Source organism: Hyaena hyaena, unplaced genomic scaffold, assembly GCF_003009895.1.
Source record: "Hyaena hyaena isolate Hyena2069 unplaced genomic scaffold, ASM300989v1 scaffold_643, whole genome shotgun sequence".
Lineage (NCBI taxonomy): Eukaryota > Metazoa > Chordata > Mammalia > Carnivora > Hyaenidae > Hyaena > Hyaena hyaena.
Genome location: NW_024081277.1, coordinates 542,148 through 555,708, shown reverse-complemented (window position 1 = coordinate 555,708; position 13,561 = coordinate 542,148). Strand labels below are relative to the sequence as shown.

The window sequence follows — 13,561 nt, the reverse complement described above, 5'->3', positions numbered from 1 at the left end:
ATCAGACATCCTCATAACATGAGGTTCATTCCCTCACTTCTGTCAAGCTTTTACTGAAGTGTCATCTTCTCCTTGAAGCTATCCCTGGTCATGTGATCTAAAATTGGAGGACATCCCCCTTTCAAAAGAGTCCATTGCTCTTCCTGCTTTACTTTTCACTTTAGCTCTTTTTCCACCTAATATATATTTTATGTATTTATACTCTTTATCCTCAAACCTCCAATACATTCTAAGCTCAATGAACTAAGGAATTTTATTATTCACTGCTATGTCCCCAGTGAATAGAACAATGTCTGTCATATAATAAATATTTTTTGAATAAACAAGTGAGAGGGTGAATAAATACATGGGTTACAAAGCAGACCCAGTCTTTGACCTCATGGAGTTGACAGTCTCCATATTGGTAAATGAAGCTGATGAATTTCTAATGGGAAAAAAAAAGGATAGAGTGGGAGAGAAGAAACAAATCCAGAAAACATGGGCACCAGAACCTTGTGGGTCACTCACATTGTAAAAGTGGGTCCAGTGAGGGAAAGCCAAGCCCCTAATAAGGAAGTAGAAAGAAATGAGGATAATTCAATTATCTTAGAAGCAGAAGAAAGAAGGTTTAAGAAGAATGAGGACTCATGGAGGGGGGCACTTGTGGGGATGAGCACTGGGTGTTATATGGAAACCAACCTGACAATAAACTATTTGTAAAAAAAAAAGAATGAGGACTATAAGTAGGACCTTGTAGCTGTTAAGAGCAATCGTCATCATCTCCTTTAAGAGTCAAAAGCATCAGGATCCATGCAGAAATACTGTCAATTCTACACTGGTTTCAGAAGGATGCAAGGCTAGAGGTGTGCAGTGAGGCACAGCTGTGTATTGTGCATAATCCACACGATGTAGGCACTTAGAATAATGCTATTTCTCTAAATGACAACACGAGGTTGTCACCAAAAAACACCAAAAAACTTGGTGATAATTTATCATGAGAAGTTTTGCTGAAGAGTTTATAATGGAGGAGTATTGTGGAGCAGTCTTGTGTTGCTTGATCTGAAAGCCTTTGACGTGTATCCTGCTAAGGTCAGCATCTTCTGTGGGTGACCATCTGCATGGTCATGACAAGTCTGAGACATCCACCAGCTGTTCTCAGGTCTTTGGTGTGACTTTTACTGGTTTTTGAAAAGTAAGTGTTTTTCTGTTTTGAATCAACAGGTTCCATTTTTTGGGCCTCTGTTTGATGGAGCCATAGTGAGTGGAAAGCTACTGCCAAGCCTTATATGTGCCACATGCATCAATGCCAGCAGGGCCGTGAAGTGCCTCATCCCACTCTACCAGAGCTTGTATCTTTTTGCTTTGAGTATGTAACCTATTAACCTTCCCAGAATCCTGATTCCCAGCAGTTTTTCATGAGAGGTAAGTACTATGTAACCTATTAACCTTCCCAGAATCCTGATTCCCAGCAGTTTTTCATGAGAGGTAAGTAGTTCCTGGGTTGAAAAGGGAAGAGAGAACGTTTTTCAATGTGTGTTGAAAATAACATCGTGTGATTTTCCGACCATCTATCAGTTTATATTAAATATAATAACACTGTGCTTCACCAACCTCCAGAAGAGTTTATTTTCATAATGTGGTCACAGAAGTTTGTGACTGTCAAGAGCAGCTCGTCCGTTCTTGGTGTTTTTGCCTGAGGTCAGGTTCCCCTCCACCCATCCCTGTGAGTTGCAGTCTATTGAGTGGAGAAGGTAGGATGCTGAGGAAAATGTAACAGGGTCATCCAGAGTGCCTACATGAAACCAACAGCAAGTGAAATGACTCTAATCAATCAAAGAATGTGGTAAGTACCACTGGAGAAGTACAAATGGTCTTCTAGAAGATCAGAGAAGGGGGAAATTGCATCTGGTTGGGGGAACAGGGAAAGGCAAAGTGAAGTTGCATGGGGACTCATCAGTTAGAATGGCTAAAAATCCTTTTGCAATTTTCCCCAAATCTTCATCAACCTTGATCTGTCTAAAACCAGGAGAAATTTCAGTATTGTAATTTTTTTTCTCAGACACAGTTGGCATGCTATAATATTTACATCTGGGCATAATGTCTGATTATAAGAAAAAGAAACTGAGGTGACTTCCTAAAATTGATACAAAAGGCATCTGACCTCCTAGTAAAACTTAGAATCTCTTTGTTTCTAATTGGTATTGACAATGAGTATGAACATATTGTGTTTGAACTCTCTCTATACTTGTCCCATTCCAACCGTTAGTGATGTGTTACTGAAGGGTGGGGGTGAGGATGGGTGAGAAATATGTGTGAATAGATAGAGTTCATGAAAAATACCTTTCATTAAAATCCTGGTCACTGCGTTGACTGATACTCTGTCTTTAGATTTAAAAAAATACATATGCCATGTGGCAACTTTGAATTATCATAGAAATTAGTAGTAGAAAAGAGCTATTAGGTCCCATCTGGTCCATCCCCGGGGGCCAGGACAGCATTATTCCATTCTGCGTGCTCCCTTGCGCTTTGTCCAGGCTGGTGGTGCATGTTTGGGAGATGGCATTCTTGGAAGTGATATCCACAGCACTCTAGACTTAATCTTTTAGCTGGTGTCGACTCAGCCTTCATCATGGAGGTTTTTATTTCACAAATGCTTGAAAGAGGTTCTTGGCAGAGATGAGAAAGACCCATTCAGCAATTGGCTTGTCAGTTTGCGTGTCAACTAGGATGAGCCGGACACTCATCAGTCAAGTATTTTGGACCCAGGCAAGGAAAAATCATTTGCAAACAAGAAAATTCCAGTTTATGTAAGTCCATTGTGATTTTTGTCACACCACCTACCCCACTTATCAAACTTCTCATTACAAAATACATGCTTCATTATTTTGTTGAACACTGCTTTCTCAAAGAAGAATCAATATAGCATCAGAATAATCAGATCTAGGGAAAACAATATTGTTAAAGCTTCAAAGGATAGGATTCAGCGTCACTTGAAAAAACTTTTCAAGGAATCACATTAGATGAATGCAGATCCCAGCCAGGGCTACTGATGTTAATATCGGTATTAAATTCTGTATTCTTCAATAACTCATAAAATAGCCAGGTTGACATTTCAGAGGACAAGTTGGTATAGAAATTAAGACAGGGAAAGTGACAAAGCCTATTATGTTGATCATTATAAAAATGTAAGTATTTTTTTATTTTATACCTTGAGAAGATTTCATTTGTGCTGTTCAAGTAAGTTACTTAAAATAAGAAATAATACTATATATAATTTTTATAAAGATGCAGTCAATGGAGAAAACTTTGCAATCACTTAAGTACTCTACTATGTAATTTCTGCCTACAAAAGTGCTAATACTCAGGCCAGAAACCAAAGTATAATAAGAAAAGTTGAGAAAAGTAGAAAAGAAAGAAAAAAGAGGGGTTTTTTTTTTTGTACTTTTATTCTTTCAAACATTACTGGTTACTAATTTTTAAAGTTTTTAAATACCTATAGACATCAGCTTAGGCTATTAATAATAAACTGTTCCCTTAACATTTTGTTAAAACATCCTGGTCCTCACATGCATTGGCAAAGGTCTAAACTGATTTGTGTAGCAGCTGAGGTCTGGAATTTGCTGCTTCATTGAGATAAGTCTTAGATTTGAATTTTGGAAAACACCGAATAACCTAACACATCCTAATCGCGGGTGTCACCTCGCATTCTTATTTAGCTAACAGCATGGACTCCCGAACTCCCGAACTGCCAAGCCCAGTGCCAGAAGCTTGGGATACACAGGGAACAAGGCAGACGGGGTTCTTGTCCCACGCTTCACAAAGAAGACACACAAACTAATACCGTTGTATATAGCAACTAAATAGAGAGTGGGGTTGAAACAGGGCCAGGGTAAGGGCTCTCTGTGGAGGAAGAATGTAGGCTGAGGTTGAAGGGATGATAGCGAAGCAGTCCCCAGAGAGGAGGACAGCTTTCCAGGAAGAGGGCACCATCACAAGCGCAGACGTCAGAGTATTCTTGAGTGGTAATCTCAGTTTTTTTTAGGATTTAATGCATGATCAGGCCCATCAGAGTACCTGTGACAGACACAAGGGCAAGCTTTCAGCAGAGGTGGTTTCTGGGGTATACCTGAGGAGGCCGAGCTTTCCTAACTCTGTTACCTCGTGGCCCACCTTGAAAGTCCTAATCTTAGTACAGCATCAAGGCCTCCTGGTACTAGGGGCATCCACCCCAACCCCCAGCCAGTCTCCCCTAGAGCTCAGAAGATCAGGAATACTTTGGACACATCTGAAACCAGTGCTGACTGTATAACCCAGGGCTTCCAGTAGAAAATGAAAATGTAGGGGCCCTCATTAAAAAAGCAGGGAGAGAAAAGTACCTTAAGATGCTACAATATGAAGCTTTTTCCATTGTTGTGCACTTTTCCTCTCAACTTTTCATAGTGTCTTTTTATTTGCTTTTTAATGCCAGTACTAAAAATTAAAATTATTAGCGTTAATTTTATCAGTCTTTATATGTATAATCCCAGTTTAATATACAAATATAGAAGTATTTAGCTCATATATGGAATCACAATTACATAATTCATATTTTGTAATTCATACATGAATATTTTTTGTTCTTAACAGAACAATGAAAATGCTGCACAAAACTAACTTACTTATTTTTACTTTATTCTTCATATGCAGTATGTAACCAACACTCTTCCTTCAGTTTACTGATGAGTAAGGAAGGACTGACAGGAAAAAGAACTGGGAGTCCCTCTGTTTTTCCCCTTCCATCTTTGTCATCATTTTCAGAGTAAATTATTGGCTAACACAGTAACACATCTAAAGATCTCTATGGGTTCGTGGTTATTCTTGTTTCTTAGGACAACACTGCTTTTTTTCTGTGCTCGAAGCAAGTTCCAGTTCAGGTGGAGAGTATGGCCTCCATACTCATAGTCAGCATAGCCAGCCTCCCCGCTTACTCAGTCTTGGTGGTGACACGCTACCCATGTGCTCTCTCTGAGTGCCTCTGACCAGGCATTGTGGCTCCACCACAGACCTGCTCCTGGGACACTGCTAACGCTGTGCAAGGATCCAGCAGACCACATGTTGTGTGTTTTTCCTCTGCCCATGAGCATGCTCCATTGTCTCACCAGACTTGAAGTGCAAAACACGAGATCAAAGATAAAATTATTAAGAACTTCAAGAGAGCAACAGCAGAGCATTCAACGAAGCAGGGCCTGTTGTAAGCACTGTGCAGCTGCTCAGGTCACATGCCGAAGCCCTTCTTGTACCCATTCCAGACCAACCCTCCCCCCCCCAATATGAATTGGGGAATTCTGTTCCTGGGTATTTACTAGATTTCATTCCCTTCCTAAAGCCTGACAGTGTATATCCCTTGGCAACATTTTATTGGCATATGAACCAAGACCCAATAAGGAATGAAGCAGCTTGCATGTGTGGCCCTAGAAGACACAGTTCATTTAAGAGACCAGATTTCTGAGAAAGCATTGCTATTACCTGTTTCCCTGAGATATTACATAGAGTAGTGGGTACTGACAAAGAATAGGCTATTTCTTTTTCAACACCAGCCATTTTATGTGGGCAGTCCTGTGTACCCATTTTGTTTCTAATACTAAGGTTACAGTTGTTAAGTAGAACATCGCCAAACTGCTCATTTCATCCAAACATCATTCAGGTATCAGAATGACTATTTTATGAACAAGGGACTTGTTATTTAGTTCAGACCTTCTTTCAGTTCTTTAGAGAGGAAGCACTTGTTTGTTTGTTTGGTTTTTTGTTTAATATTGACCATAGATAGCCAACCATTGAACCTGAGACAAATGAAGAAAAGAGCCGATGGAATTAGTTTGAAATGGTGATTCTTATCTCCTGTCCCCTCCCCACCTAATGATTGTTACTTAAGCACCCTAAATAGTGTCAGTTATCATTCAGTTTTATGTAATATTTAACTAGAAGTAGAAACGTGAGCAGTATTGTATCAATTTTGTTCCGTAATGTCAAGAAAGCCCATCATTTCTTATTAAACACAGGACTGGGCATGTTGTTGGAATGGATTTGCCTCTCTGGCATTTTTTGAGCAATAAATCCAGCTTAGAATCAATATCAAAGGAGTTCTTGTTTGGGGTACCCTTGGCTAAATGATCAAACAGTTGGAACTGTGTGGCGAAGGCTCACAGAAGACTGAAAAATACCATTGTCGTACATGACCAAGAAAAAAAGTGAACACAGTAGGGATGTGTTTGAAAAGCACCCTCAGTAACAGTTCAGGCCAGCCCCTTTGTCCTTCCTGGTTTTCTGGTAACTTCCTCAGCAGGCTAAATCAAATCTGTCAAGTGGAACCCTCGTCCTGTGGCTACTGCTCTTCTGAGTGACGAGGGCCAAGTCACCTGCCATCTGCTTTTTCTATCCCTCGTGGGCAATCAGGGGGCCTATTCCCGTGCCTAGAGTGTTGTAAATGGGAAGCTTGCCACATGTTATGTTTACAGTTCCCAAGCCAACTAAAGATTCCAAAATTAAGCCGTGTTTGACTGGTGGAAGTTCTCAAATTGTTGGAGCCAGGGCTTTCATTCTCCTCCTCAGCTAACTTGTTTCAGGGAAAAGGTGGCCATACAACATACAGTGTGCTCGTTAGGAGGAGCTCACCCTGAATCAAACAGATGGTGGCTTTTTAAAATAAACGTCCACTTCAATAGAACAATAGCCACAGAGGCATTTGCCATCTCTCCACTCTGGAACTATCAGCATTTGATGGAGCGAACCAGGCTGCCTAAGGAAAAGTAATTTTGCACCTCATTCTTTCACCAGTGAAATTTAATTTCATTTTCAAATAATGGATATGGCTTGCAATATAATACCATAGCTTCTCTCTTAGACTCATGACTTCCTAATATCATTGCTAAGTTTTATTCTCAAATTATACGCCTTCAAAACATGGCATCTCTCCCTAAAGCTGTAACAGTCCCATTTCTGACTTCTCTGGTGAAATCTTTGGTTCTTTTTCCTGGGAAGATCTTTAATTTCCTCCGTTTGTCTTAAGATACTTAAGAAGAGTATAGGAACAGGAATCAGACAGTACCGTGTAGTATGTTTTGCCATTAAGAACTAGTGTACGTTTGTCATCATTTACTGCATCCCTGCCATGTCCTAGTCCCTGGGAATAAAAATATGAATAAGGTACTACAAGTGAGGAGACAGTGTTTGCTCACAGACAAAGCTCTAAAAGAGCGCATCATGTTTGAGAACCACAGAAGCTTCCACATGGCAGAGTGTAAGACAGACACACACTTGCACACACAAACAGTAAGAATGGAGGTGATGGAGGCATTTAATGGGCAGTGGGAGGAGACCTGAGAGAAAGTGAGGGCCTGATCGGAGGGGTCGGGGGGATTGAATCTCCACGTAAAGCAGGTAGACTTACTCAGCATGGGACCTGCTAGATTTCCTGGGGTGTGGAGGGTAATGAGAAAACAGTCAGGGACAGACCTCTCCAGAGCATCACATATGAGGAGTTGGCTTGGGAGGAGGAGAGAGAGGGAAAAGGAGAGAGGCAGAGGAAATTTTCCAGGAGAAAATAGTGTGACAGAAAAGCGAGGAGCAGAGAAATGAAGGGTTACCTTCCGCAGAGTAGTCAGCCGGATACACCCTCCTGGTGGGTCTTATCCATAGCTTATTCTAAGCAGTCTCAAGTCTTCCCCTGGGGAATTGAGTATGAGAGGACCTAGAACAGAATTGCTTCATAGAAGAAGGGAAAATATATCAGATAACAGAAGCACTGAAAAGAAAGAAGGCACTCCTGAGTGGGATGGAAGTGCTGGAGAACTGGAAATGCGTGGGAGGGGCCAGATTCAAGAGCAGCCTCCAGAATGGAGTCAGGGAATAGACAGGGCTTTCTTAATCCACACTTCTAAACAGCCAAAAGCAAAATGTCATTATGGTAGGGATTTACACCACTCGATATAGAATGTTCTCCAATGTACATTCTATTAAAGACAACAAGCATTTAATAAAATTTTGGCAGGCAAACAATCTCTTGCAGAGGACAGGGGAAGCAAATGAGGGGAACTGTTAATTTGGATATATTTCTTAGCAATTTGAAAGACGGGATTTGTGACTTTGAATGTTGTAGAGGGTAATGACTTTGTACTAGAGTTTGTGTAAGAATGGGAGAAAAAGAAGTAGACCTGCACCCTGACACTTGGGAAGTGCATTTCAAAAAATAAAAAACATTCTGAAAAAGAGTTCAGATCAAGAAATGGCATATTCCTGTGGGTGGGTTGAGACTATAAAAGGGAATAAGAAATGAGGGATTTTTTTCTATCAGGGGAGACATAGAAGAGCAGCCAGTGTAGTTGCCTGGTGTGGGTTTTACCAAGCACATATTTAATACGCGTGCATCCAGACTGAAAGAGAAGCTCCACGCTGTCCTGATAGAAAGCTATTGTGTTAACTTTTACCCCACTTGTCCTCCATCTTCTTCATATGGAAAGGGACAGAAAAGTGTCTGAAAAGTGTATAAATTAAAAAAGAATTCTTTTAATGTTTTATTTATTTCTGAGAGAGACAGCGTGAGCAGGGGAGGGTCAGAAAGAGAGGGAGATACAGAATCCGAAGCAGGCTCCAGGCTCTGAGCTAGCTGGCAGCACAGAGCCTGACGCAGGGCTTGAACCCACAAACCATGAGATCATGACCTGAGCTGAAGTCGGACACTTAATCAACTGAGCCACCCAGGCACCCCGAGAAGTGTATGAATTAAAACTCAATCATTGTGGGGAGGGGTGTCTGGGAGCGTCCAACTCTTAATTTCAGCTCAGGTCATGATCTCACATCTCATGAGTTTGAGCCCCACATTTGGCTCCACACTGACTGTGTGGAGCCTGCTTGAGATTTTCTCTCTCCTCTCTCTCTCTGCCCCTACCCCACTTGCTGTCTCTCAAAATAAATAAATACACTTAAAAATTTTTAATAAAAATAAAACTCAGATCATTGTGAACATCTAAGAAGGGAAAAAAACGCACTGGGAAGTAACTTGGTCCAGCCTTCAAGGCCATTATGTTTCTAGTTATAGAACAAATTTCCTACAGTGGCCTCAGATTCACAAGATTTAGAAATCAAGTAAAATAAAGGATTCACTGAGAACCGAAAACAGGAAAATATTTTCCTTATTTTCAAATAGTATTAAAGGATGAATTTTGAGATGTTGCATAGACTCCCTCATAAAATTGTTAGACTAGATTACTAAATAGCTTGTGAGCCTTCAGAAAAAGAGTGTAAAAAGAATAAAATATCCCAGACACACTCATTGTGTTTGATAAGAGCACTGTTTTCAGAGATTGAGAAAGCTTATAAATATAAAATCTTAATTTTGGTAAAAAACAAGATAAAGTATCATAGTCATCTGGCAAATAGGGGAGGGAAATATGGGCCTCTGGGAGCTGGGTGACTTCACTGTAGCTACATGGCATTATTTCATGGACTGTCAGTCGACAGGGGCCTTTGTGTCTCCAGTATGGTGCATGTACCACAGCTTTTGCTCAACCCCTCTGCCATGCAACAACTTTTTTATCAGCAACTTTCACAAAGGTCTGATAAACAGAACACATGTTTATCAAAATCCCACTTTTCAGAAAGCTGAGGGGGTCAACTCCGTTGACAGAAGAAGGCAAAATCAGAAACCAGGATTATGTCAATAGATGAGACTTTTAGGCCCAAACCAACAAGATGAGATTTAGCAGGGTAGAAACACCATGTGTCTGGGTTTAGATGATCAGCTGTGTGTGTTCAGGATGAGGACGATGGGGCATGACAGCAGTTACTGCGAAATCTCCGAGAATTTTGGTTAAGCACAGATTTGAGGTGAGAGACCAGAGGCGATGCAATGGCTGACCAGCTTTCTCTTAGACCACAGCCTGAGGAACCAGAGGTCTTGGTCACAGAAACAAAGTCATCACACCTCTGCTTCTACAGCCTCAGCCATCACTGCTCTGGGGCCCACACTGTAAGGAGAGACCTTGACCAACTGGAGCATGTCCACACAAGTAATGACCACTGCACCTCGGGTCTCAGGAGCCATTCAAACCAAGAAGGATTTGTTTCAGGAGGCTGGCGTTGGGTTGGGTTGGGTTGGGTTGGGTTGGGTTTGGTTTGGTTTGGTTTGGTTTGGTTTGGTTTGGTTTGGTTAAGAGGAGACAAGGCTTTAGAAGTGGGACAGGCGACAGAAGCAGCTTTTAGCTCAAAAGTCAAAGCCAGTGCTCAAAAACCAGAGCTGACAAACCAGCTGCTTGCAGGCTGTATCCAGACCCCAGATGGGTTTTGTTTGACCTGCACTTGGCCTCCAGTATTACTCCAAAAGATTGAGTTTGTCAGCCTCATTGAAAAATCAGAAGATTTTGCATTTTCAAAAATCTAGATTTCTAACTTTAAGAATCAGAACCTCTGACCTCACCGGGCCTCCTTTCTTGCTGGCAGCAGTCAGCCTCCTTCACAGGCTATGTGCTCTCCTGTTCATCACAGAGCCTTCCAGTGCTGAGGCCTGGTGCAAGGGGTCACCATCAAGGCACTCTCCCAACCCCCTACCACTGGCCCGGATGGTCTCCCTCTGGGAGCTGATGAGAGGGTTAATGGGCCAGGCAGGTGAAACAGTGCCTAGTCTTTGGTGAGGAATCTGTTAAGTGTTAATGCAGTTATTTTTATCATATTATCAGTTTGGAGTTTTAAACCTCTGTTGTAAAAAACTGGAACCCCCAACTGTGGAGTTAGGTCTCAGGAAGTATTTACCTTTTCCTACCACAAGTGTTAAAGGCTGGAGACTGTCTTCCCTCAGTGACCTGTAGAAGGTCTGTCCTCAGTGTAAAACTGTGGCTCCCTGGGGTGTGGGCTGCTCTCCACCCTTGGTACCTGGTGAGGAGGCCTGTGAGAAGCACATGGTACAGGGGAAATCTTCAAGGAGTGGGACAAAGCAACCATTTTTGCTATTTTTTGCTGTAAAGTGACTTATCACTATTAGACAAAAGACCATTCCCTCTGGAAAAGTTAGTGTAAATCTCACAATCTGTGCAGAAACCAGACTGCTGGCAGCGGTGTGCTTAGGGAAGTATCAGCCACAACCAGCTTTCCATTCTGCCCCTTTTCGGAGCCATGGCTGTTGGGTCACAGTGTCTCATAGCCAGCTCTTCACAGGCCTGTGCTCCTTCCGACTGTGGGACCTTTGGATACGGTGAGCTCTGCTGACCCCAGACTCTCCTCTTGGGTCTCTCCTGTGACACAGATCCCTCCCCTTCCCACAGCCATCGAGCCTCCGACACTCTCTTTGCCAGACTGGGCCTCCTTTTATCCTCTTTGTCTGCTAGTTACGCTACGAACGGCCCAACAGTGGTCTAGCCTCAATTTAGTTACTTTCCCTGTCTCGTACCTCCTAATACATTGTGAATCTGAGTGTGTGTGAAGGGAGAGAGAGGGAAGGAAAGAGACTGATTTCGTAAAAGAAAAAGGAAACCGACAAAAATATATTTTATAAAATTGAATTTTTTCAAAATTAAAAACCTCATTTATCCAAGAAATACAGCTCCACAAATAGAATGCGTACCTATGTATGTTTATATAGATATATTCTCAAAATCCTTTTTATTACACTTCTACGTATTTAAGTTGATAGCTGAATCCCCAACACACACTTGTAACAGCACGTGGCATATAGCAGGGACTCAGTAAATAGTTCTCAAGTGAACTATATTGGCAAAAATACATAGATAGTAGTGTTCAAGAGGAAAGAAGTGTTAGAATTCTTTTTAATGTTTGTTTGTTTACTTGGGGTGGGGGGTTAGGGACAGAGAGAATCCCAAGCAGACTCCACACTCAGTGCAGAACCCAACTCAGGGCTCAGTCTCATAACTGTGAGATCATGACCTGAGCCAAAATGAAGAGTCAGATGCTTAACTGACTGAGCCACCCAGGTGCCCCAGAAGTGTTAGAATTTTTACAGAAAATTGGATTCCATGTGTGTTTTTCTTTATATTGAATAATACAGTGTTTTGTGCATATTATTTTTCTGTTGCATTCTAAATAATAATCTACCCCCCAAAAGTTATTGAAGGACGTTTGTGTAGAAATCCTGATGACTAGAATGGTGAATTTATATTTGGTTTTTAAATTAATAGAATCTTCCTGAGAGCCGTGAAGAGTAGTAGCTATTCAGTTATCCCATGTTGCTGGAGTGATAAATGTATTTAGTTAGTTTTTGAGAGACATATTGAATTCAAAGAGTGTTAAAGTCAGAAAATTTACATGATGTTGCCAGGAAAGCCATGGTCTCCCAAGAGAGGAGTGCTTCTCCGGTCCACGGAAGAAAGAAGGGTCTGGAAGGCCTTAAATAACGTCAATGTCAGAGTCTACTTCTAAATCCTAGGAATATAATTGTAGGGGGGTTTTAAAAATTCTTAATTGTATGTAAATTTTATACACGTAAATAAAACGCCTGCAGTGCCTAAGGGAAGCTCTCCGCATGTCTGAGACCTGGAGCAGGCTGGACCTTGATGGCACATGCAAATACTGACAGCTGAAGTCACTTGTTGGAAAGTCCGCAAACTCTGGTTACAGCTGCATTTGTCAGTAGCTTTAAGGGAAGTGTAATCAGCCAGAGAGATTAATTTGCATCTCAATTAGAAAAGAGTAGGGAGGAAGCACTATGGTCTGGTGCAGGAAGGTTGTGGAAGAAATCTCACCAAGCACAAAAGCCTCGCTAGCTCTGTCCTCCAGCTGAGTGGAGGACAATATCTGAGGTTTCGTTTCCATAGGGACCAGAAGCCTGCTGGGCCCCAGAAGAATCTCGGGTTTGCACCGTAATCATTTGGTCATGATGACACAAATTCCACTGTTGTTTCCAAATACATTTTGCTATTAGAAAGCTGTTACAAAAGTGGAAATGGTCATCATGTCAAAAGCATGCGAAGAGGGTATTTGCTGACCCTTCTTACCGTTTTTCATAATGCTGCTCCAGTTTCTGGGCATTTAACATTTGTTAATGTCTGAATATTCAAAGAGCAAAAGGTCATTCCCTAAATGACAATATTTCTTCAGCATTCAGATGACTACTTTGGGAATGGTGCAGCTTCAAAGGGAGCCCATTATTCCTGATTCTCCCACACTCTTCAGTAGTACACAAACAAGATTATGAATTTAAAAACACAGACGAGGAAGAAACATAATCTTTTGGCCACAGAACGTGGAAAAACTTCTGAAAATCACAGCCCTTCTTATAATCCTGGCAAAACTGAAAGAGGTATCCCTAACCTTAACTTTAAAAAGCACATCATCGTATTAATTTTAAATTTTTTCTTCAAATATTATCTAGTAGTCATTTTCACAGGCTTTGATATTTATACCAGGCAGGTCCTTTGTTTTCAGAGAAATTCATCATATTTTCAAAATTCTGTACTTAATCTAGTGAGAGCTGAAACGGTCTGAACCATTTATCCATGCCAAGTTACTCTGCCATGACCAGGAAGGGCTCACCCTTGGTATTTTTGGAGGAAGACTTTGATTTCTAGTTTATTTTGTTCTCTCTCAAATAGTTAATTCA

The 13,561-nt window shown here is 41.3% G+C and overlaps 1 protein-coding gene across 4 annotated transcripts in view; it reads left to right on the top strand.

Moving 5' to 3' along the window:
* The window catches only part of RALGAPA2 (Ral GTPase activating protein catalytic subunit alpha 2), a 330,682-nt gene that overhangs the window by 246,919 nt on the left and 70,202 nt on the right, over positions 1-13,561 (top strand). For all 4 annotated transcript variants that reach the window (XM_039216611.1, XM_039216612.1, XM_039216610.1 and 1 more), the window contains one exon: positions 1,201-1,328. In XM_039216611.1, coding sequence (XP_039072542.1) covers positions 1,201-1,328 — 128 coding nt within the window. The remainder of the gene's footprint in view (positions 1-1,200; positions 1,329-13,561) is intronic.